The sequence below is a fragment of the Mustela nigripes genome, chromosome 10, assembly GCF_022355385.1.
Source record: "Mustela nigripes isolate SB6536 chromosome 10, MUSNIG.SB6536, whole genome shotgun sequence".
Taxonomy (NCBI): Eukaryota; Metazoa; Chordata; class Mammalia; order Carnivora; family Mustelidae; genus Mustela; species Mustela nigripes.
In genome coordinates, this window is record NC_081566.1 from 28,503,793 (window position 1) to 28,529,951 (window position 26,159).

Sequence of the window (26,159 nt, forward strand, 5' to 3'; positions counted from 1 at the left end):
GTCAGGAACATGGCAGGGATGTCTATTATCACCACTGCTATTCAACATAGTACTAGAAGTCCTAGCCTCAGCCATCAGAAAACAAAAAGAAATTAAAGACATCCAAATCAGCAAAGAAGAAGTCAAACTATCACTCTTTGCAGATGATATGATACTTTATTAGAAAACTGAAAGGACTCCACTCCACATCTGCTAGAATTTGTACAGGAATTCAGTAAAGTGTCAGGATATAAAATCAATGCTCAGAAGTCAGTTGCATTTCTATACATCAACAATAAGACAGAAGAAAGAAAAATTAAGGAGTCAATCCCATTTACAATTGCTCCCACAACCATAGATACCTAGGAATAAACTTAATCAAAGAGGCACAGAATCTATACTCAGAAAACTATAAAGTACTCATGAAAGAGATTGAGGAAGACACAAAGAAATGGAAAAAATGTTCCATGCTCCTGGATTGGAAGAATAAATATTGTGAAAATGTCTATGCTACCTAAAGAAATCTACACACATTTATTGCAATCCCTATCAAAATCCCATCCATTTTTTTCAAAGAAATGGAAAAAATAATCCTAAAATTTATATGGAACCAGAAAAGACCTTGAATAGTCAGAGGAATGTTGAAAAAGAAAGCCAAAGTTGGTGGCATCACAATTCCGGACTTCAATCTCTATTACAAAGCTTTCATTATCAAGACAGTATGGTACTGGCACAAAAACAGACACATAGATCGCTGGAGCAAAATAGAGAGCCCAGAAATAGACCCTCAACTCTATGGTCAACTAATCTTTGACAAAGCAGGAAAGAATGTCTCATGGAAAAAAGACAGTCTCTTCAACAAATGGTGATGGGAAAATTGGACAGCCACATGCAGAAAAATGAAACTGGACCATTTCCTTATACCACACATGAAAATAGACTCAAAATGGATGAAGGACCTCAATGTGAGACAGGAATCTATCAAAATCCTTGAGGAGAACACAGGCAGCAACCTCTTCGACTTCAGCTGTAGCAACTTCTTCCTAGGAACATCACCAAAGGCAGGGGAAGCAAGGGCAAAAATGAACTATTGGGTCTTCATCAAGATCAAAAGCTTCTGCACAGCAAAGGAAACAGTCAACAAAACCCAAAACACAACTGACAGAATGGGAGAAGATATTTGCAAATGACATATCAGATTAAGGGCTAGTGTCCAAAATCTATAAAGAACTTAGCAAACTCAACAGCCAAAGAACAAATAATCCAATCAAGAAATAGGCAGAGGACATGAACAGACATTTCTGCAAAGAAGACATCCAGATGACCAACAGACACATGAAAAAGTGCCTCACATCACTCGGCATCAGGGAAATACAAACCAAAGCACAATGAGATACCACCTCACACCAGTCAGAATGGCCAAAATTAACAAGTCAGGAAATGACAGATGCTGGCAAGGATTCGGAGAAAGGGGAACCCTCCTACACCCTACACTGTTGGTGGGAATGCAAGCTGGTGCAACCACTCTGGAAAACAGCATCGAGTTTCCTCAAAAAAGTTGAAAATAGAGCTACCCTACGACCCATCAATCACACTCGTGGGTATTTACCCTAAAGATATGAATGTAGTGATCCGAAGGGGCATGTGCACACAAATGTTTATAGCAGCAATGTCTATAATAGCCAAACTATGAAAAGAACATAGATGTCTATCAACAGACGAATGGATAAAGAAGATGTGGTGTATATATATATATATATATACACCATATATATATATGTATAGATAGATAGATAAAATGGAATACTATGCACCCATCAAAAGAAATGAAATCTTGACATTTGTGACAATGTGGATGGAACTAGAAGGTATTATTCTGAGCAAGATAAGTCAATCAGAGAAAGACAACTATCATATGATCTCCCTGATATGAGGAAGTTGAGAGGAAATTTGGGGGGCTTGGGGGTAGGAAGAGAATAAATGAAACAAGATGGGATCAGGAGGGAGACAAACCATCAGAGACTCTTAATCTCACAAAACAAACTGAGGGTTGCTGGGGGTGGGGGGAGGGAGAGGGTGTTTGGGTTATGGACATTGGGGAGGGTATGTGCTATGGTGAGTGCTGTGAAGTGCGTTAATCTGGTGATTCACAGACCTGTACCCCGGGGCTAATAATACACTATATGTTAATGAAAAAATTAAAAAAAAAGTTTTTAATAAAGGTTAAGTCTCTGCTCTCTTTCTAGCTCCTCGGTTGCCTGGCTTGCAGCAGTGAGTGAAATGACCCATTCATCAGAAGGCACAGAGGTGAGTGCTATGACAAAAGGTGACTGGCAAAGTTAAGGCAGGGATTTTCTTTCTTTCTTTCTTTCTTTTTTTTTTTTAGGTTAGTTGTTTGTTTGTTTGTTTGTTTGTTTCCAAAAGCAGGTTTTTGTTTTTGTTTTTTTAGGATTTTGTTTATTTATTTGACAGGCAGACATCACAAGTAGGCAGAGAGGCAGGCAGAGAGAAAGGAGGAAGCAGTTTCCCTGCTGAGCAGAGAGCCCAATGCGGGACTTTATCCCAGGACCCTGAGACCATGACCTAAGCTGAAGGCAGAGGTTTAACCCACTGAGCCACCCAGGCGCCCCCTTTTTAAAAAATTTTTATTTAGTTATTTGATTGAGAGAGAGAGAGAGAGAGACAGTTGCTTAACCAACTGAGCCACCCAGGCGCCCTAAGGCAAGGATTTTCAAGCTTAAATGAAAACCAGCAGACATACTCGAAGAGCCTAATACATATTGGTGGTAATTATAAGGTCATAAGTTCATCTCAAGGGATGCCTGGGTGGCTCAGTTGGTTGGACGACTGCCTTCAGCTCGGGTCATGATCCTGGAGTCCCGGAATCGAGTCCCACATCGGGCTCCCAGCTCCACGGGGAGTCTGCTTCTCTCTCTGACCTTCTCCTTGCTCATGCTCTCTCTCACTGTCTCTCTCTCAAGTAAATAAATAAAATCTTAAAAAAAAAAATAAGTTCATCTCAAATGCAAATGAAACCCACTTGGCAAATCTTAGGAGTCAAATGCTAGAAATCTGTTAAGGAAGGAGACAGCTGCTTCCGCCGCCTGAAACCAACACCCAAGAACATATATAATCTTTTGGTTCCCAAGCATGATGTTTTACAACTTGCAAAACCTGGTAACATTGTCCCAGAGTCCAAGTGGTTGTTTCTGTTCTAAGTCCAGCCGCATCTCATTCTCTTTGTGTCCCGTTCTGGGCCGCGCGGCATCTTCTTCGTGTGCATTTCCAATTGAACTTTTATCGCAAAAGCAGTTTAGAAGCTTTATATCCTAACATCTCATAAAAGATGCAACTGCACCCAAATGGAAGCTTTTAAAAACTAGAATTAGACCTCCTTATTGGGAGGATGTCTCAGGTAGTAAGCCAGGGTTCCTGTTGGGAGAAATCTGGTCTGGATCCTTGGGATCTGGGCTGGGGCTGGGGTGGAGACAGAACACATCGAGTGCTGAAAAGGAGTTATCTCCACAACACCTAAGCTCACCGCGGTTTTCTAAACCTAGTAACCATCTCATGAATAGCAGAGCTATATTACATTGAGTTAAAGGTCGTTCTTAAAGTTTAAAAACGAACAGCCAAGTTTCTGCGACCAGATCTTGGCATTTATTAAGTTTCTAATACGTTGGGAGCTTCCAAAATTACAGGTGGCAGCCCCTTTCTTTTCTTTCTTTTTTATTTTTTTTAAGATTTTATTTATTTATTTATTTATTTATTTGATAGAGATCACAGCAGGCAGAGAGGCAGGCAGAGAGAGAGGGGGAAGCGGCTCCCTGCTGAGCAGAGAGCCCCATGCGGGCTCAATCCCAGGACCCAGAGATCATAACCCAAGCCAAAGGCAGAGGCCCAACTCACTGAGCTACCCAGGCACCCCGGCAGCCCCTTTCTCCATCTATGGGAGACCATGCCCTAGGATCCCACAGATCTTTGAGGTCAGCGAGTGGGGTGAGCAGGACAGGGGGTCAAACAGGGAAATCCATAAAACTGTGGGACATGAGACCCTCTTCCTGCAGTCCCCAAAAGGCAGCAGGGAGGGGCGCCCGCGGAAAGCGTGGGTCTTGGGGACCCACCGCCCTCCCCCCTCCCCCGCCCCCGTGCGGGCTCTGTCCAAGTAGAACAGCATCCATCACGAGGTACTGACGCCTCGCGGGATCCGGGTCGCATCGTCACCAGGAGCTCTTCCACCGCAGCAAAAAGTCAAGGGATCCAGAGGAGCCTGGGGCGCCTCAGGGGGGGACGCCCCGCCCACTCGGCCCGCCTACCCTCCTCCCGGCCCGCCCCGGCCTCTAGGCCCCGCCCACTCGGCCGCCAGGTGGGTGTCCGCCTACCTGGCCCCGCCCACCCCGCACGCCTCAGGGGGCAACCCTACCCCCAGCGGGGTCCGGCTGCGTCTCCTCAGCTCCTCAGGGGTGGTGGCTGCGCTACAAGTTTGGAAATTTTGGCGGCGGAGGAGCGCGCCAGCATTTCGAAGCCGAAGGCTGTGGCAGTAGCCGACCTTCGAGGGCCCTTCATCCGCGCCCCGGCGCTCCCGCAGCCCAGAGTCGGGCGGCCACTAGACTCGGCAGCGTCCTCCCGCGTTCGCCCGCCGGACGGCTGCAGCCCTGTCACGGGGGCCGGAGGAGGTGAACCCGCTCGCAGAGAGCACCTGCCGGGTAAGCGAGCCCGGGACCTCGGGATTTGAGGGCGGGAGGCCCGGGGACCGGGGGCGGGGCGCGGCTGGGGGTGCGGGGAGGCCCGGGACCCGTGGACGGGGGTCGGAGTTTGGGGCTGCGGGAAGCGGGGAGGCCGCGCCGCGGCTCGCGGTCGTCGCCGGGGGAGGGTCGGGGCGAGGAGCGGACTTAACGCGGAACACCCTCCCCCGTTCCCCTCCCAGCGCTGGAGCTGCCTTGCTTGCCGTACGTTTCACAGCCCAACGTGTCGGTAGGGCGTCGGAGAAAGGGGGGCGTGGGGTGGGGTCTGTCCCCTCCCTGAGGGCCGCGTCCTCCGGTCGGCTGCCCCTCGAGGTCGGAGACGCGCAGGTGTGGCCGCTGTGCCCGAGCTCTTCCCGCGCGCGAGCAGCGCCCAGTTCCTGCGCGCGGGGTCGGGGGCGAGCGCCGCGCCAGGGGCGCCTCTGGGGGGCTCCGCGGGCTGCCGGCCTTAGCCGCCGCCCTCGGGGACCCTGCCGCGTGCGGCGCTCCGAGCCGCTCCGCCTGGACACACCGACAGCTCCGCAAAGTCCCAGTAAACTGGACCTAACCTGCAGGAAAGCGTTGACGGTCATTCCCTTAACTTGGGTTTCTCGTGAAGGCGGTTTTCCAGTAACAGACACAGATGTAGAATAGTGGCCAGTTTATGTACTTGTAAATGCGTTCCAGTTGAGATAAGATACGTGCTTAATCATTGGCTATTCACAGACTACAAAACAACTTTTGTTTTAATCCGGCGTAGGCTCTTTGGACACAAGTTCTCCCAATTAATTTGTAGCAATTTTTAAAGCCAACAGTTTGGTCACTTGTATAGATTTTTTTTTTTTTTTAACCTTGAAATTGGTTTCTAGAGTGAATTCCTGAAATCAAAGAGGCTTATGGACTGTTGTAGGATAAGAATGAAGAAGAGCATGAAAATATATTCATAATGTATCCTTGGGGTTCGATATAATTGATTCCCTTCATCTGGATACACAAATAGGTAACGTGAATTACACCCTTTGGATACATACAGTATACGCATTTAACACGGCATTTTTGGTCTCAGTGAGTAACTGTGTTGTCTTGATAGAGCAATTTTTAGAAATCCCAGAAATTGTTGATTGTTAATATTTCAATAATCCTGAAGATAGTGCGGCAGGCAGTGTGAGGTGTTGACAGTGTGTTAATAAGACTGTCTTAGATTTGGGGAATTGGAGCTACTCTGATGACTGTCAGTTAAGGAAAAACTATGTAATTGAGGAATGCAGATCATTGCAGATTTCCCGCAGGCTTAGTATCTAGTGGGGCTCAAAAACATGTGAACACCTAAGTTGCCTCCAAGAAGACAGGCACATATATCTCTCCAGTCTGGGTTAGTAGATCAGTTTGAGACAAGCAATCAGATGCTCTGAAGTAGCTCTTTGCTTTTTCTCCCACTTCTTTTACTTTTCTCCCACTTGATTTACTTTTAGCAATGACTCAGTGGAGGGGCTGTACTCAAGTGAATTATAGTGCCACGAGTGCCAACCCCAAAGAACTGGGACAAGATGCAAAAGTGCAGATTTCAAGTTTGGGTTATACATATTTATAGACATTAGGCAGTGTAAATCATTTTCATACTTTGCAAAGTTAAAGTGAACATCGGAGACTAGTTACTACTTTCCGTTCCCAGGTGTCTTAAAACATTAAAAGCTCACGAGTGTTTGTCAATTGTGACTTTAATCACCAATTTTTCTTTAATGTTTTTGGATTGTGTTTTTTATGTTGAATGGTGGTAAAAGAATTTATAGCTCCAGACAGAAAGTTTATATATAGTCTATGAAGGGAACAGTGCTGGCTCATGCATTGGCTATGATGGAAATGCATAGTGAAATCTTACATTCACGGGTCTGATTGAAAGCCTGAACACCTTCACCACCTCTTCGTTGAGTTCTTCCCTACCCCACCCCCTGACAACTAAAGCTGAAAACAATTTAAGCTTAATGTGGTAAAATTCCTGCAGTGTGATGACTCTAGTTATTTTATTTAATTTGTTTATTCATTTTATTTTGAGAGAGGGAGGGAGGAGGGTAGAGGGGGTGAGGGAGAGAGAAAATCTTAAGCAGGCTCCATGCCTAGCATGGAGCCTGGATGAGGGGCTCAATCTCATGACCCTGAGATCATGACCTAAGCATAAATCAAGAGTTAGATGCTTAACTGACTGAATCTAGTGGTTTTTTTTTTTTTTTAAAGAGATTTCCTTTATGTTACCTAATAACCTACAGTGTTTTACTCATAGAAACATAACCTAACCAGGTTTGTTGACAATAGCACCTGGAAATGAGATTTAATGACCTGCTAGTATGGATTTTAGATTTTTTTTTTGAATACTCAAATTTATTCAACTTTGAAATAAAAGAATAAATTCTCTGGAAAAAGTGAGGAATTATAAACTAGTGTAATTTTCTGTAATGCAGTATCAAATATCCTTCAGTATTTATTTACACATTTGCTGAGTTCTCTAGAATGTGTCCTTAGACAATTGATTACTGGAGATCCATACTGAATCCCAGGAGGACGTGTGTTTTATGGCTTCACAAAAAAAATGGTATGATAATAACCCCCAAAATGTCAAGTAATGTTACTGTTGCTAATTAGAGTTCAGCCAATGATCGATCCCGGTCTCTACATCTCTACATAGTATGCCCATAATTTGCCCTTAGTGCTTGCTTGTGATTTCACATGGTTTTCTGATGAGTACATGTTTTAGTGGTACAAGGAAGAAGTAAAGTTTAAAAAAAAAAGAGAGAGAGAGAGAGAAACATACCCTTAATTAACTTCCTAGAAGTTAGAATTGCCAAAGTCTTAGGAAGTTGAGGAGGTATGGGTATAATGTCATCCATCCTGTACCTACATTACCCTTGCTAAATAAGCAGCAGTAAAGGGGGAGAAAGTCACTTAAAAAGGGGGGAAGGGGTAGGTAAGTCTTTGTTTAAATATCACTGCTCAAACAACTCTTTAAAATAAAATTGCCATCCATCTCCCATTCCCACTGACTTTACCTTTCCCACGTAGTGCTTAGTATCTTATGATACTCTGTATAACAGACTCGTTTATCTCTCATCCTCTCCAACTACAATGTGAGCTCCCAAAGGAGAGGAGCTTGGCTTGGTTATATTCTGAATGGTTACTGGCAGGTAGTAGGTATGTGAGTTTGTTGATTATATGAACATGTATTTATTTAGTGAATACCTGTGCTAGGCTCCCCCACCTCCCTTGACACTTTCCATAGAGCATTTGTTTCATTCTAAGTATACACCAACCCTCAAGGTGGATGTGGATTTTGTTTACTGGGAAGAAACTGACACCCAAAAGTCTAGGAGGGAACAGTGTCCACATGTCATTTACCCTGCCAGCCTCCATTCATCTCCTTTTTGTATAGTAGTTTAGTTTCTAGTGGTCAACAAATACATAAATCAAAGGCCTTTTCATAGTTTGGTGATCTAAAATATCACCAGAATTTTCTACCATTTTGCTTATCTTTGTTTTGAACAAAAATTTGTTTAATTAAAAAATGAGTTACTCTTATTCTTTTATCAAGTCAGACAAGCATCTCAGCATGTATACTAGGTTTTGTTTATTTATTTATTTATTTATTTTAATTTTCTGGACTTGGGTTTAATTGGGGATATGGAAATAAATGTCCCTGCCTAGATGGCTTCCAGTGCAGACTGTGGTATAAAGGTCTAGCTTGCAAAGGTTCCAGTTGCCTTGTGTGTTTATTGCTGTAGCTATATGCAGTGTTTGATATCTTCATCTGTTCCCATAATACTACTTTCTTCAGGTATGCTGAAGACAAAATGGGATTTGCAGAAGCCCAGACAACTTGCTCTTGGTTCCATGATGACTGTAAAAAAGGACGGACAGTAAGAATCAGGTGCCACGTAGCAACAGAAAGAGTTGCCAAGTATCAATTATTGTACTGAACAGCCCAGTATTATAGCTTTTTGTCTGGTAGAATGAAAATACAAAGACAAATAATGGTTGTCTTTTTGTCATAACATTTTTTCCTGATTAGAAAGAGGTTTTAGAACTATGATACCATTACTGGTATGTAGACAGAGTGGTGTCCTTTATGATGAAGCTTGGGAAGCTCGGACCTCTTGGCCAGGTGACACCAGGTTGCTTTTGAGTTTACATTGGTGGCATTATTCCAGTATTGGGCATTAATTCTTGCCTAGCACTTGTATTGTAATGAGCCAAAGGCAGACCTGCAGGGGAAACCTAATGTGCATGGATTTTCAACAAATTGGACTTTTGTTTTTATCAGCATTCCACACAGTTATTTATTCTGCAGTTCAAAAGTAAAAGTTATTATAAAAACTATACAAATATTAATTGAAATTACTTGTTGACATTTGCAAATATATTTCTTAAACTTTTTATTGGACTATAATAAACATATTGAAAGGTGTGCTTTGATGTATGTAGCTCACAAAATCATCAACAAACTGAACATGTGTGTATAACTAGCACACAGAGCAAGATGCAGAACACGACCAGCCTCTCTGAAGTCCCTTTTGTGCCCCCTTCCAGTCACTGTGTTACCTCCAAGATAACTACTCTCCTTAACTTCTAAGCACTGATTAGTTGGGCCCTATTTCATGTGCCATCTTTCACCCAGTGTGTTGTAAGACATGCCCCTGTCAGAGTAGTTGTAACTCCTTTTTACTACTGTGCAGTATTGCACTGTGTAAGTACATCATGATTTATCTGTTCTCTTGATTGTTTTCAGACTACTCCAGGTTACTGTGAATAGTGCAGCTGTGAACACTCTAGTCCATGTCTGGTGGGTATAGACCCTCATTTCTCTTGAGTATATACACAGGAGTGAAGTTGCTGGGTTATAAAGTATTTGAGTATTTAGCTTTGGCAGAAACTGGTTTTTGCCAAAGTGGTTGTACCAAAGTTCAGTAACTCATCCTTGGCAACAGTTGATTTTTTTTTCCTTTTAATTTTGGCCACCCTGGTGGGTGTATGCAAATAAAATTTTAAAATTCAAAACAAAACTGTTTTCCCCAGGTTTGCAGGTTGGATGTCTGCAACCGCAGCAGGGAGCCCAACTCCTTAGGGGATACTTCCTGTCAGAAAGTAGAGCCTAGAACTAGGGAACATGGGTCTGATAGACCATACAACTGTGGTACTCAGTAGAATAAAACATAAATTTAAGTTTAATAGACTAAAAAACTGTGATAGTTGAACACATCAAAAGGTTTTATTGCACAAGGGGTTTTGAGGGCATAGATGAGCCAGGTTTTAACAAACTATAATGCTGGGGGAGGGGGTGCAGAGTTATGGTTAATTGAATTTTCTTGTTCATTTGAGTATTAAAGTAGCTTTCCCTTTCTTTTTGCATGACTTTTCTTGAAAATGTACCTGCTTTATGTTATAGGCACAATAGACTAGTTTTTAAATTTTTTTAATTTAATTTTATTTTTTCAGTGTTCCAGGATTCACTGCTTAAGCACCACACCCAGTGCTCCATGCAATATGTGCCCTCCTTAATACCCACCACCAGGCTCACCTATCCCCCCACGCCCCCACTTCAGCACCCTCGGCTTGTTTCTCAGAGTCCACAGCCTCTCATGTTTCATCTTCCTCTCTGATTTCCTCCAATTCTCTTTTTCTTTCCTTCTCCTAATGTCTTCCATGTTATTCCTTATGCTCCACAAGTCAATGAAACCATATGATAATTGACTCTCTCTGCTTGACTTATTTCACTTAGCATTATCTCCTCCAGTCCTGTCTATGTTCATATAAAAATCGTGTATTCATCCTTTCTGATTGAGGCCTAATATTCCATTGTATATATGGACCATATCTTCTTTATCCCTTTGAATAGACTAGTTTTTAAAAAAGAATTTCAGTGAGTAACAGTTAAATCAAGAGGTTTCAGGACTTCTACTTTGTGAAGGAAATGACAGTTTTAATTTGGGTCTTTTGCCCCACTTAGATTGTACATGCTTGAGAACAAATCCCCCAAATCCTACTTCTTAGCATTTACCACTTTCATATTTTATTCTTTGTGTGTGTTGATTTTAATCTCAGAGGATTTTTAAAACTGTTTTTTCCTGATACAAGAGAATTTTCCAAAATTTCTGTCACTATTCACAGTGAAAGTTAAAAGTCATCTGGATCTCACAACCCAGAGAGTACACTATTAACTCTTACTGTCACACTTTTCGATAGTTTTTAGTCCATCTCTGTGTCTTCAGTATCCCGTGCATCATTGGCTTGCTGACTCCACAGCACTGTGTTCTCTGTCAACAATTTATTGATCCAGTCCCCTTAAAACACCGCAGTAAACATCATTATAGGTAAAGCTTTGCACAAATCTGGGATGTTTTCCTTAAACTCAGTACCCAGAACGGAGTTGTGGGTCAAAGAGTAGGTACAATTTAAAGCATGTTTGCTACACGTTGAAAAATGCCCTCCAGAAAACATGCCCTAAGTTATGCTTAATCTGATTTTGTGGGAATGCATCTTTCCTGAGCCCTAACTTATGAAGTAGGTCTTTTAAAGCGACTTTTTTGTATAAACTCTACAGGTTTTCTTTTTCTTTTCTTTTCTTTTTTTTTAAAGTAAAACATGTATAGCTATAATGTATAGTAGCTTCTAGACATTGACTGGGACAGTACCTGAGATTTCATGTCTTCTGCTATTGGGTGTAACTTCCCCCATAAACTTTGTACTTAGAGATGTGTACAGAATAATTACAGCCCTGTAATTATTACAGGCTCTTTAGGCCTGTGTACTTTTATTTATACTTTCCTCAGCCTTGATTTTGAATGCCTATTTCTGTTTCCAGACCTTAAGTCTGTTTTTTTGGTTGATGATTATTTTAGAGACTGTGTTCTGGTTTTAACAGCTGCCTCAAGTCCTTATGGATACTGGTGAGACTTGTGTAAATGAGATAAAAAGTTGCTGGTTCCTCTTTTTTTCAAAAATAAATGAAAAATATTACCAGAAGTTATTCCTAATCCAGGGAGCAAAACAAATAAGCACCCCTCAGAGATCTGACTGATGGCTCACAGCCTTCTGGAGCTACATGTGCTTTAAGGAGAGCAGCCTGGGGGTAAAGATGGCCTCAGGTTTGTTGGTTAAGCTTTTTATTTGTTGCTTTGAGGTTGAAAAGTCCCTAAACAATAGCAATTTCTTTACTAAAAGTATGGAAGTATAGCAATGGTTAAACTATAGGGAAGGGGAGGGAGACTTTTACTTAATCACTTTTACTCTATCTTCTATAGTGTTTACAGTTTCTTTGTGTGGATTACTTTTATAATTTTAAGGTTTAAAAAAGCAGAAATTGATACACCACTTTGGGGGGTAAAAAGTTTTGAAAACTAAGCTAAAATGTACCATTTTTAACCTCTGTTTTGCAAACTAATCTTTCAAAGATAAGTCTAATTTTTTTTAAAGATTTTATTTATTTATTTGACACAGAGAGAGAGAGAGATCACAAGTAGGCAGAGAGAGGCAGAGAGGGAGGAAGGGAAGCAGGCTCCCTGCCTAGCAGAGAGCCCGATGAGGGGCTTGATCCCAGGACCCTGAGATCATGACCTGAGCCGAAGGCAGAGGTTTAACCCACTGAGCCACCCAGGCGCCCCAAAGATAAGTCTAATTTAAAATCTCGCTGTTTTTCTCTTAATTACTACTTATGGGAATGCATTTTTAACATTTACTAAGAGACTATGAATACAGTGGAAAAGAATGCAACAAAACTGAGAACCCCCCAAATTCCAATTTTTACACCTATCGCTTAAGAGTCTTGTTACTGATGTTGCAAGAAGCCGATCCCTCTAGGTACAGCTGTATTCTTGAAAGGTATAAAAGTAGTAATAACAAGGACAAGAAAAGGTATAGAAGTGGTCATTATAACCTGTCAGAAATAAAACTAAAAGTTCAGATGATGAGAACACATTGTGTAGAATAATAAATAATGAAGTTTGGAGTTGGGAGTCAGAACAGATCTTAGGTGAACTGTCTACCAGCCACCCTAAGTGCTTCTCTTCAGCCTTCAGACTGAAGCAGCCCCTTCTGAGTAAGCAGGAGGAAAGCCTCTGCCTGTATGGGGAGGGGAAAGCTGTGCAGAAGAAAACCCTGGCCACTTCATATTCTTACCAGGTACAGGTTTACTGCGTCTGAGACCCAGGCTAACAGACCAATCTTATCTGGCCACAGAAACTCAGGTGGTAAAAGAAAATCAGGAAAATGATAATGATAATTCCTTTAACTTAAGTGCTGTAATTATATATGTATATATTTATATATTACGTCTGTGTGTATGTATATATATATGCATGCACGTGCACACACACACACACACACACACACACACACATTATTTTAAATTAAGTCATATGCCCAACGTGGGCTTGAACTCACAACTCTGAAATCAGGAGTCGCATACTTTACCGACTGAGCCAGCCAGGTGCCCCTATGTGTGTATTTTTTTTTTTTTTAAATAAAACTCTAAATGTATTGACCAAATGGTTTATTTTATCATGGGCTTCACCTTACACTCGGAGCAGCTTGAGGTGCAGGACGTCAACTATGTCTGACAGTAGTGTATATTTCTAAGTGTGTAAACACACTTTAAACATGCAAAACATTGTCCTTATAGGACACTTAGTCCAATTGTTAAGCTCTTTGAGAAGATCGCTTATTCAGCTAACCAGTCCATTCTTTCTTATCCCGGATTTTTGTATGTACTTAATGTCATATTCCTCCATTTGACGTTGTGCTTCAGTTTTCTCATCTATAAAATAAGGACAATAGTAGTACCTACCGCTTGTTATTGTGAAGATTGAACGTTGTAATACATGAAAGCTCTTAGAAGAGTGTGTTAGCAGTAGTAGCATGTGTTTACTGGAGTGTAGCCACTATGAAAGCATTGATTTTCATCCATTTTGGTTACTGCGTATCCCCGGTATCTAATACAGTGACTGACATAGAGGCAGAGCTGAGTAAATATTTGATAAAAGAATAGCATTGAAATCATTGGCACAAATTTTTCTGTCAATGAGCTGTACACTTCTTGAGGGTTTTTTTCCCCTTCTTAATCCCTCACTGTGCTGGAGCACAGGAGAAGTCAGAACAATTTCTTGAATAAATACTGAAGATCTATGCTTATCACACAGTTGTAGCTAAAATCCTCAACTTGGTGGCCAGGGAGACTGAGCTAGCACTGGTAATAATGGCTGTGATGTTTTGAGCATCTGTTATAGATGTGTCAAGCTTACTATCCACATTCATTCTCCCAACTATTTTTTTATGCACCGCAGTTGCACCAAGCACTGTGGTCACCACTAGGAACCACACTGGAGAAAAAAAACAAAACAGTCTGTGCTTTTCTAGAGTATATAGCTTATGACAGGACAACAATGCCAAGGTTTTAGTCTGTCCAACCTTTCTGCTTTCCCTTGGCTAGCCTGTATCAATTGTGTTTCCTTGCTCCTCTCCCCACCCTCTTCCTCAGAGGGGTCCTGCCTTTACCAGTTCAGTTCTTTGGGCTTTGTTTTGTCTCACTATTGGAAGAAAGAAAAAAATAAATGTATGTGCAAGTTAAGTTCAAGAGGTTTTTTATTTTTCTTAAGATTTATTTATTTATTTATTTGACAGAGAGAGAGAGAGAGAGATCACAAGTAGGCAGAGAGAGAGAGAGGAAGGGAAGCAGGCTCCCCACTGAGCAGAGAGCCCGATGTGGGACTTGATCCCAGGACCCAGAGATCATGACCTGAGCCGAAGGCAGCGGCTTAACCCACTGAGCCACCCAAGCGCCCCAGTTCAAGAGGTTTTAAGGCAAGTTGTAAGAAGTCTTTGAAAAATTGAGTAAGAGAGAATCACGTGAGAAAAGCAAAAAAAAAAAAAATTAGAAGTTTTGATTCCCCTTACTGGTATCTGAGAACTAACTGTATGTAATGAGCTTGAAGTATTTTTAAATTATTTTAGGTTTCTGAACAATATTTCTCAGTTGCAAGGGCTACAGTTTGGTTTTGTTTTTTTAAGATTTATTTAGAGAGAGTGTGAGTGGGGGGAGGGCAAAGGGAAGGAATCCTAAGTAGGCTCCACACTGAGCATTGGACCCTGGCGCAGGGCTCGATCCCACAACCTTGAGATCATGACCTGAGCCAAATCAAGAGTTGGATGCTGAATGCTTAAGTGACTGAGCCACCCAGGTGCCCCAGGGTTGCAGTTTTAATGGAAAACAAAATGACTCATCTCACAGGGTCTGGGTGAGTGAAGTTCAACTAGAATTATTTGAGATATGATGTAAGAACAGTATTTGGAAACAACTAGTGAATTACAAAAATAATGTCACTTGATATGAAGTCAGTAGTTTACCTTGATCTAGTAAAGTTCCTGTTCCCTGTTAAGTACTGTAAGCGCTTTCTAAACAAATACAGCCCAGCACATGAGACATTCTCTCCAGTAATTCATTGCTTGCTTTTTATTCCACGACACACCTTTTAAAAATAGTAAGTAGGCAGGTAGGAACACTCAACCAAATAGTCCAGTGTCCTCTATAGCTTTCTAAGTATTTATCTGTTGACAGCTGATTGAGACCCAGTAACTTAATTGCTGTTCCCTTAATAGATAACCATTTATCTGTGATAAAGTTACATATTTCTTTTTTTTTTTTAGAAGATTTTATTTATTTGTTTGACAGAGAGACAGCGAGAGAGGGAACACAAGTAGGGGGAGTGGGAGAGGGAGAAGCAGGCTTCCCACCAAGCAGGGAGTCTGATGAGGGGCTCAATCCCAGGACCCCAGCCAGGATCCTGACCTGAGCTGAAGGCAGACACTTAACAACGGAGCCACCCAGGTGCCCCAAAGTTATATATTTCTAAGTGATATTCAAGTGATATATATATATTTTTTAATTTTTAATTTTTTTTAAAGATTTTTATTTATTTATTTGAGAGAGAGACAGTGAGAGCATGAGAGGCGAGAAGGTCGGAGGGAGAAGCAGACTCCCCATGGAGCTGGGAGCCTGATGCAGGACTTGATCCCGGGACTCCGGGACCGTGACCTGAGCCGAAGGCAGTTGCTTAACCAACTGAGCCACCCAGGCACCCTAATTTTTAATTTTTTTATAAACATAATGTATTATTAGCCCCAGGGGTACAGGTCTGTGAATCGCCAGGTTTACACACTTCACAGCACTCACCATAGCACATACCCTCCCCAATGTCTATAACCCCACCACCCTGTCCCAACCCCCCTACCCCCGTACCTACCCCCCTACCCCCAGCCACCCTTAGTTTGTTTTGTGACATTAAGAGTCTCTTATGGTTTGTCTCCCTCCTGATCCCATGATATTCAAGTAATATTAAAGATGTTTGCTTTTGGGGCACCTGGTTGGCTCAGTGGGTTAAGCCGCTGCCTTCGGCTCAGGTCATGATCTCAGAGTCCTGGGATCAAGTCCCGCATCAGGCTCTCTGCTCAGCAGGGAGCTTGCTTCCTCCTCTCTCTCTGCCTGCCTCTCTGCCTGCTTGTCATCTCTGTCAAATAAATAAATAAAATCTTTAAAAAAAAAAAAAAAAAGATGTTTGCTTTTCTTATTTTCACCATGTCAGTCTGGATTGCCTTGGTACTTTTTTTTATACCTGTCTCCCTATTAGACCATGCATTTTCAAGGGCTAGAATGGTTTCCTCATTCATCTTTGTGTTCTGTATGTCCAGCATAAGAGTGGGTTCACTGTTCACTGTAGGTATGTAATAAAGTTAAACACACATATATATATAGTTGTTTGAAAGGCCCAAACATGAGAAGGACTTTACAGAGTTAGTGGAATGAAACTTAAGTACACATTATTTTGTATTTGCCACAATACCCTTCCTGCACCCCCCCATAGGATAATACCAGAAGAGGCCCATTTTCAGATTCCTATTGAGAGTTATGTGATAGTCCTCTTGGTACTGTAGCTGTAGGGAGGATTGTGTTTCTATTCTTCTAAATAGGAACATGCATCTCTGGGAACCAAGCAAAAATGGATACAGATTTCATCATAGTTGGAATTTCAGGAAGTGTGGTTTTTACTTCATTCTCCTAAGTACTACTCCCTCTGAAGTGCAAGGTCCAAAAGTTGCTTCAAATCTGGGGCAGGATCCCCAAATCCCTTGTCCAATTGAGGCCAGCGTGGGCCAGACATTGTTACAGTGTCTGATAGCTTGCTAATTGCCAAGGCTAGGAATGCCTGCTTTTAGCCCCAAAAGCTTTCTTGGCACTGCCAAGAAATATGTATCTCTATGGAGTTATATATACATATATATATCACCTGTTGGACCTTGGACCCAGTGTAATTGTCTGCACTTAAACTAGAAGGAAAGTGGTTTCAAATAATTCTACAGACAAATGTAAAACTTTTGTCTAGTATTTAAAATAGAAATAAACTATGTAGTGTTGAGCAGAATTTAGGTCATTACTTTTTCTTCAAGTTACTTTAACAAGGATGGTCATGGACTCAGATTGCCTGTAACATGGTTCTCCCTTCATAATTAAAACAAAACAAAACAATTGAGTATCTAGATTCTTACACTATTTACTGGGTGGAATAGTGCTGGGACTTAATTTTCTTGACAGGGTTCATAATTTCATGCAAAAGCCTTGAAAATTATAAGAGCACACTTCTTACTTTATCCTGCCAGTGTGGGATCTTTTTGTTTTGCTTAACTTTGCTTTTGCTTCAGAACAATTCCTGCTGCCTAAGTGAGTAGAGACTAGAGAAGTGGAGTTTGTCAAGGAAATCTGGAATAAAAGGTCATGAAGATGTTATTGCTTCTAGTAGTGTATCGTAAGACGTAGGAATACATAGTTTTCTGGATGATCATACTGATTCTCATCTCTCGGTTGGTTCTTTTTTTTTTTCTTTTTAAGATTTTACTTATTTATTTGACAGAGAGAGAGATCACAAGCAGGCAGAGAGACAGGCAGAGAGAGAGAGGGAAGCAGTCTCCCTGCTGAGCAGAGAGCCCGATGCGGGGCTCCATCCCAGGACCCTGAGATCAAGACCTGAGCCGAAGGCAGAGGCCTAACCCACTGAGCCACCCAGGTGCCCCTCTCGGTTGTTTCTTAAGGAGCTCATGATCTAGTAGGTGTTTTTAGAACATTCAGAGAATATTCTTTCAGGAGAAGCTAAGCCCAAAGCTAGCCCTGTGTGTTGCTGGTCACTGGCCCAGTGCTCAGGATGTTCCAAGGAATGGAGCCATGTAACTCTGAGGGTGTCATGGCTTCATTTCTGGCATGCCCTTTGCACTCTGAAGGACCATTTTGCAGAAATAATTACTTATAAACCAAAGCCTGGATACAGAGAAAGAGAAGAAAGAAAAGGAAGAATGCAGGCAAGACAACTTTTAAGTCAGAGAGAAACTTTGATGGTGAATTTTCTCTGTGAGCTAAAGATTTCCTATGAAACTATCCTTATAAAAGGACACAGAAACGACTTTTTTTTTTCCTGGAGAGACATTTGCCAGACTTTTTCCCCAGTCATAGCTGGAAAGGCAACTGCTAACCCAGCAGGAGATTGTTCTCAAAATAGCTGGGTTATTTACTTCTACTAATGGATCTAATTGATTATCACTCTAGGAGGGGAAGTTGCTGCTAACAGCCACATGGGAAAATGCATGCAGACCAGTAGCACTTTTCTGGATGGTGCTGGGCCAGCGTTCACAAAGCACAGTGCATGACCTGCATCTCAGTACACCTGGCTCTCCGTGGGCAGGCTAGTTGGGAACAACCAAGGAATGAACAAAGACACATAACTTTGCGGCATTCAATAGCATTAAGGGTTTAAAGCCTGAGCCCTTAGCAGCCTGGAACGTTAAGAGTCAAGGGCTTTTGTTATAGCTGTTTTTTTCCTTTAAAAAAAAAAACAACAACTACCAAACACACAACTTAATTGAGGTATAATTCAGTAAAAAAAATTCGCTACTTTTAAGTGTACAATTCCATGATTTGTTTCAATAAATTTACAGAATTGTGTAACCATCTCCACAATCCAGTTTTATAACATTTTCATCATGCCAAAAAGTCCTTTGTGACCGTTGCCATCATTCCTCATTCTCATTCTAAGCCCCAGGCAACCTCTAATATATTTCTGTCTTACTAGGTATTTCATATAAATTGAATCATGTGTGGTCTTTTGTGACTCTTTCACTTAGCATGGTGTTCATCTGTGTTGTGTGTATTGACACTTTATTCCTTTTTATGGCTGAATAATCACTTATGGTTGTACCATGTTCATCTGTTCACCAGTTGGTGGACATTTGAGGTATTTCTAACAAGGTGATTTTTTTTTTTTTTAAGATTTTATTTTTTTATTTTGGGGGGTGGGGAGGAGCAGAGGGAGAGGGACGAGCAGAGTTTGCACTGAGCACCAAACCTGACGTGGGGGCTGATCCCAGGATCCTGAGATTATGACCTGAGCCCAAACCAAGAGCCAGTTGCTTAGCTGACTAAGCCACCCAAGTGCCCCTAACAAGGTACTTTTTTTTTTTTTTTAAGACTTTTTATTTATTGGAGAGAGACAGAGATAACGAGAGAGGACAGGAGCAGGGAGGAGAGGGAGAAACAGGCTACCCACTGAGCAGGGAGCCTGATGTGGGACTCGATCCCAGGACTCTGGGATCATGACCTGAGCCAAAGGCAGATGCTTAACCTACCAAGCCACTCAGGTATATTGTGCCCAATAAGGTACTTTTTTAAGGGCCACATTACTGTTTGATACTTAAAAAGTAATTTAAAAATCAACTTGGAGAAACATAGGATTAGGAAGGCAAAATTCCTTCCTATTCCTATTCCTATTCCCTAAAAGGAAAACACTGACATTTTCAGATTTTGGAAGTTAATTATGACTTGTAGTTATAGGGCAGAGCCTTACAGCTCTGTTGGAGCTCTGTTTTGACCCTCTGTTGGAGCTGTTACTTTGAGGTAATGAAGTTGCAAGCGGTGGATCACCTCACGCCTGATTTTCGTAGCTAACTGGCCTCCTGGGTCACTGTGTCTGTTGAGTAGGTTCCAATGAGCTGGGGGCACATCATGCAGCCGATTCGTCCATGAGCACATATGTGTCTTAAAGAACAACAGTACTCGAAAACTGCTGCTGCTGCTGAGTACATTAAATGATCAAGGCACATCTTTGATGGTACAGGTTGTCCTTGGCCTTTTATATGCAGTTCCTACAAAGGCAGCAGTAAACTGATGTGTTGTATCCTGTGAGGTAGCGAGCAGCCTTTTGAAGTAAGAGAAGCACAGAGCTGGAGAGAAGGGAAGGCTGGAGGTGCTACCGGACATTAGGAGGCAAGCAGAACAAAGTGTCTCAGAGGTTTGGTGCTGAGACTGGTGGGTGGGTATCCAGGAAGAGAGTCTTCAGGCAGAAGGAGAATAAGTACAAAATCCCTGTGGTGAGAATGGGTTTGACCTGTTCTGAGAACAGCCCAGAGGCCATTGTGCCTTGGAGCACAATGATTGGAGGCAGGGGACAGAGTGGCCAGAATCCAAACCTGGTTCATTACGGGAAGTATCCAGGCTTTTGGTGCCCTATCCTACTGTTAAGGATAATAATCTCTGATAACCTTAATCTATGACAGATAGTTGAGACTAAAATCATTGTAATATACGGTAAACTACCTTTCATCATTTCTCCTCTCCTACTTAGATATTTCCAGTCATGTGTACTTTTTTAATGCTGACAGGGGAGACAGTGAAGGTTTATTTTACAACAGGTACTGTTTTCCACTTATGACGAGTATTGGTTCAAGTGTGGTAGCATAGTACTTTCATACAGTGGTTGTAGTAGGAGCACATGTTGCAGCCGCTTTCTCCAAAGTATTTGGCGGTATATTTTTTTTTTTTTAAGGTTTTGTTTATTTGAGAGGGAGTGAGCAAGTGAGGGAGAGTGAGAGTCAAGTGTGCATGGGAAGGGGGGCAGAGGGAGAGGGAGAAGCAGACTTCCCACTGAGCAGGGAGTCCCATGCAGGGCTCGATCCTGGGACCCAAGGATCATGACCTGAGCTGAAGGCAGATGCTTAACCTACTGAGCCACTCAGGTACACCTGTCTGGTGGTATTAACAAAATTGAAAAATCTGTCACAAACCCTGTGCTTCAGCAATTCTTTGTTTAGGTAATTTCTTCATACCTGTGTACAAGGAGACATGTATAGTCCCTTGCTCCATACTTCATATTAGCCAGAACTTGTAAACCATCTAAATGCCACTCAGAGGAAGTGAAGAAATTGGCTTACTTGATTGTGAAGGCTGGGAAGTCTGAAATCTGTAGGCAGGTTGGCAGGCTAGAAGCTTATACTGCGGTCCACAGGCAGAATGTCATCTTCCTTGGGAAAACCTTAGTTTTACTCTAAAGGCTTTTTGGCTGATTAAATGAAGCCTACCCAGATTATTGAGGATAATGCTTAAAGTAAACTGGTTGTAGATGTTAACCACATCTGTAGCATTCCTTCACAGCAACACCTACGTTAGTATCTAATTGAGTGACTGAGTACCATACCCCTGTCGTGCAGACTCCTAACACTAGCCGTCACAATGGGATACCATACAGAGGTTAAAGAGAAACAGACTAGTCTATATATAACAAGGTGGACAGGTCTCAGGAACATAACACTGAATTTAAAAAAATGTGGCTGAAATGTATTATGATACCATTTATTAAAATGTACAAAGGAAAATTATGTGTCATTCATGACTAAATACATGTACATATAAGAGTATAAAATAGGAGTTAGAAAATGAACAGCTTCTTAATTGATGGCTCCCTAGGGAGAATCGACTGGGGTGGTTAGAGCATCCTGTGGTTTGGTAATGTCTTTCTGAAGTGTTGTAATTCCTTGATGCTGAAGGAAATCAGTATGGTAGTATTGACCCTTATTCCTATGAGGCCACAGGCAGTTGAGGAATCCTCTTTACTTTTTTTTTTTTTTTTTAAGGGAAATAGAAGAAGAATGCCAAATATTTGTTTGCTTGGGTAGAATTGGTCAATATTGTGCTGCCATTAGAAGATGTTATTCATAAAAAGTCAGGAGGACTATTACAAGAAATCGTCTAAAAAGAAAATATTGTAGAGACTCCCATAATTTCTCACACTAGAATAGTGCTCTGTCATACAAGCATTTTCAGTTCACTTGATCCAACAATCTAGTTCGAGGAATTGTATTGAGTCCTGAGGGGTGAGTGCAAAGATTAGCAGGGAGGCTGCCTGGGCATGACCTGTGGGACCTGATTCAGCAAGATTTTTAAAGTTAGCATCTCAAAGCTTTGGTGTCTCATCCATAAAATGAAGATAATAGTAATCATGTTGTTAGGATCTAATGAGACAGCCCATGTAAAACGCTAGGCATAGAGCCTGAAAAATAGTGGTACACCATAAACATCAAATGTATCCTATAGGGAGAAAAGGAATAAAATGTTCTGAGTAAAAGAAATAACACTTTATATTTCCTTTGTATCCCATACTTTTCTAGAGGTTTTTGTATTCATGGTTTCTCTCATCCTGATGTGATACTTCAAGGTAGAATAGCCAGTATCATTTACTTTCATGGTACAGACAGGAAGTAAGGTATCTGGAGACATCTGTGGAAATGGAAATGTTCATCTGTTTGAAGAGTTGACTAATATTTTAGACTTTTGTCTTGGAATATCAATTATTACAGTTGATTCAGTGTGTACTGTCAAGTGCTTGGAAGAGCACATCAGTGTTCATAAATACTTATTATCTCATTGAATCTTTATACTCCTCATGAGATCCAATGATCATTATTTACATTTTATAGAGAAGATTGAAGTTTAGCGAGGTGTTTATGTGATTTTTTTTCATCCCATTACTACTGGGATGGTGGGTTAAAAATGATAGATAATACCAGTTGATAAATACTGCAAGTACTGCAAGTTGGTAGCTAGTAGTGTAGGTAGGTAATACAGATTGAAGGAGAACCAAAACACTATTCACATTTGACTGATAAGCATTTTTGTGTTTTATAAATTTGATGCTTGAATATTTCTTCTGTAACTTAATACTTCAAACAAAACGTCTCTGTTGTCTTGCTTTCCTTTACTTGGCTTGTGCTCGCCATTTGAGATGGGTATGAAAAATATAAAACTCTACTAGAGATTCTTAAATAACTTTTAAAAGCTTATTCCAGTGTAAATATTACCCGCATTTTTCAAATGAGGAGTATCAAATAATTTGTCCTTGGTCTTATACAAAATTGAGAAAAGGAATGTAAAGAAACCAATTCTTAGAAGTTTAAATTCAGTTCACTTTAATTATCTGGCTAGTCATAATTGTATTAATTTATGCTTCATAGTCTATAGTTTCATACTGGTGAAGGTAATAATTTTTCAAAAATGAAAGAAAAAATATAAATGGTGAGGAAATTAAAGCCATCCTGAGATTGTATAATTATGTTTAAAATTATAATGTGTTGGTCTGCAGGAGGCAGAGGAAAAAGCATGAGATAAATGGACCAGCTAGAAATCTAGTAGGAAGTGCTTTCTAGGTTCTGAATGGTCTGTTCCTCAACATTTTATTTAGATTAATTTTCTAATCTCGCTGATTGAGTTTCTCCCCTTCACCCGCACTGAGCTTTTATCCCAGAACCAACTCTTCTTCATATGAGACTCAGCACAAGTAGTACAGTGATATCATCAGTTATTTTAGTTTAGACTACCCATATTGCTCTCTGAATGGAAATGAAACTCATTCTGGTTGAAACTGATTTGGCAAATTATCCTCCTTGCCAGGCATTAACAGGTAAAATACATACTAAGCTTTTGTTACTGATTATAACAAAATAGTGTTTCTTGGACCATTAATACCTTTTATAATTTATTTTGTTTTTGTACTTTGTATCTTGAACCTTTTATTCTTAGTGCCAAACCTACATAAAAATGGATTTGTTCATTATTACTAGTGAGTTTCTCAAAATCCTAGGCTATATAAAAAATTTGGGTCTCAACAAGCCTTAACAAAGCATATGATCTTTGACCCAATAGCTGCACTCTCCAAAAAAAAAAAAAGAGAGAGAGAGAGAGAGAGAGAGACCTATTCAATTGACAAAGATAGCCACTGCTACTTATAAAACTGCAGATTGTGGAATACAAAGGCAGTACTGCTTTTTTGTTCCTAGGATTAAAAATACATGTACTAGGACACCTGGGTGGCTCAGTTGGTTAAGTGGCTGCGTTTGGCTCAGGTCATAATCCCAGCGTCTTGGGATGGAGTCCCATATCGGGCTCCTTGCTTGGCGGGGAAGCCTGCTTCTCCCTCTGCCTCTGCTTGCCATTCCATCTGCCTGTGCTCACTCTTTCGCTCTTTCTCACAAATAAATAAATAAAATCTTTAAAAAAAAAATACATGTACTTAAGCTAAAATTACTAGATTAATGGCAAGAGCCAGGGTAGAAGTGGATTTTCCACTGTTCAAAGGGGCCAGAGTTCCTGGGTGAAAAATTTCCGTAGCTAAAGCTAAATAATAAGGAATTGAAGTATATGTTGAATTTTCAAGCTGAAAAACTTGGATTTTGGAGGCGCCTGGGTGGCTCAGTGGGTTAAGCCTCTGCCTTCAGCTGAGGTCGTGATCCCATGGTCCTGAGATCAAGCTCTGGATCGGGTTCTCTGCTTAGCAGGGAGCCTGCTCCCCCTGCCCCCTGCCTGCCTCCCTGCCTGCTTGTGATCTCTCTGTCAAGTAAATAAATAAATAAAAATTTAAAAAATGATTTTATTTATTTATTTGACAGACGGAGATCACAGAGAAGCAGGCAGAGAGAGAGGAGGTTACAGAGAGTTACACAGGTTGGTTAAACTGCTAGTTTCCCTTTCCTACCCCAGTCACCAGTACTACCAGCAGCTCACTCTGCATGGCAGACTGGAGATTTAATCTTAGGATATATTGAATCAGAGGAGTTCTCCATGTGAAAACACCAGGAGGAAAGAAACCCTGGAGCAGAGAGCAGAGGAATTCAGTAAAAATCAGGTCACTAAACTGTGGAATTCCCAACCCACCCCCCTTTTGTGATGGGGAAAGCTGGCCACCTGGTGATTGCCTCTTCCCCTACCCTTAATAGAAAATGAGAAATTTCTCTGAAGAGACTCTGTGTACCCTGGTTACTGTCACAGGGTCAGTTTCTCTATAGCTGACTTGTCCAGTCACTCCAAATGAAGCCTGCTAGTCAACAACCACACTGTGTATAGACCCACACCCACAAGCTTCAAACCACCATTCTAGGGCTTTATTCTTTTCTTTTTTTTTTTTTTAAGATTTTATTTATTTATTTGACAGACAGATCACAAGTAGGCAGAGAGGCAGGGAGAGAGAGAGGAGGAAGCAGGCTCCCTGCTGAGCAGAGAGCCCGATGTGGGGCTCAATCCCAGGACCCTGGGATCATTACCTGAGCTGAAGGCAGAGGCTTTAACCTACTGAGCCACTTAGGCGCTCCTCTAGGGGTTTACTCTTAAATCCGAACTGGTGATCACGTTTCGTTAGATATTTGATGAAAGTCTCCAACATAAAAGACAGATGGATACCAAACAATGAAAAGAAATAATCAGGAGATAACATGGGGAACTGGAAGAAAATAACAAATATTACTTTCAGTCGATTCAAATTAGAGACAAAATTACATTCAGAAAACGAGAATGCGATGCTTTTAAAAAGGAATAACCAGGGGTGCCTGGTTGACTTGGTTAAGTGTCCAACTCTCGTTGACTTGGTTAAGCATCCAGCTCTGGGTTTCAGCTCAGGTCATGATCTCATGGGTCATGGGGTTGAGCCCTGTGCTGGGCTCTGCACTCAGTGAGGGAGTCTGCTTGAAGTTTCTTTACTTCTGCCCCTCCCCCTGCTCTCATGCTCACTCACTTGTGCTCTCTCAGATAAATCCTGAAGAGAGACAGGAAGAGGGATGCAGGAGGATAACTGAAGTCTCTGAAAGAGCCCTAGTGGGGACTCAGCTCAAGATTCTGTCTCTCTTCCCTCTGCCCCTCCCTGCTCTTGGGCGCCCTCCCTCCCTCCCTCTCTCCAAAATAAATAAATCTTTAAAAATAAAATAACATAATAAAAGAGTTTAGAATGTGAAGTTGTTATCTGTCAGAAATGGGGAAATAAAAAGTGGAAAACCAGAGAAAAAAGTTAAAATGATTAGAGAAGAAATCAGGATGTGTAAAATACTGGTCAGAATTTCAGAAAGTTGGGAGAGATAGGAAACAAAATGGGAACATTTTTCAGACCTAAAGGATGTAATTTTGTATATGGGAGGGGTGAATCAAGTGCCCAGTAAAATAAAAGAAAAAAGTCCCACACAGAGGTAGACCATTACGTAGTATACAGAGCTTCCAGAAATAAGCATCCTCCTACCAAAGTTCTATACAAAGGAAGAAGAAATGACAGCTGACTTCTCAGTAGCAAAACC

At 41.3% G+C, this 26,159-nt stretch overlaps 1 protein-coding gene across 1 annotated transcript in view; it reads left to right on the forward strand.

Annotated features, from left to right (window-relative positions):
- Positions 1-26,159, forward strand: part of LOC132025979 (uncharacterized) — an 80,958-nt gene that overhangs the window by 11,276 nt on the left and 43,523 nt on the right. The window contains 1 exon segment of the mRNA XM_059413938.1: positions 4,047-4,685. Within this exon segment, the coding sequence (XP_059269921.1) occupies positions 4,047-4,685 (639 nt within the window).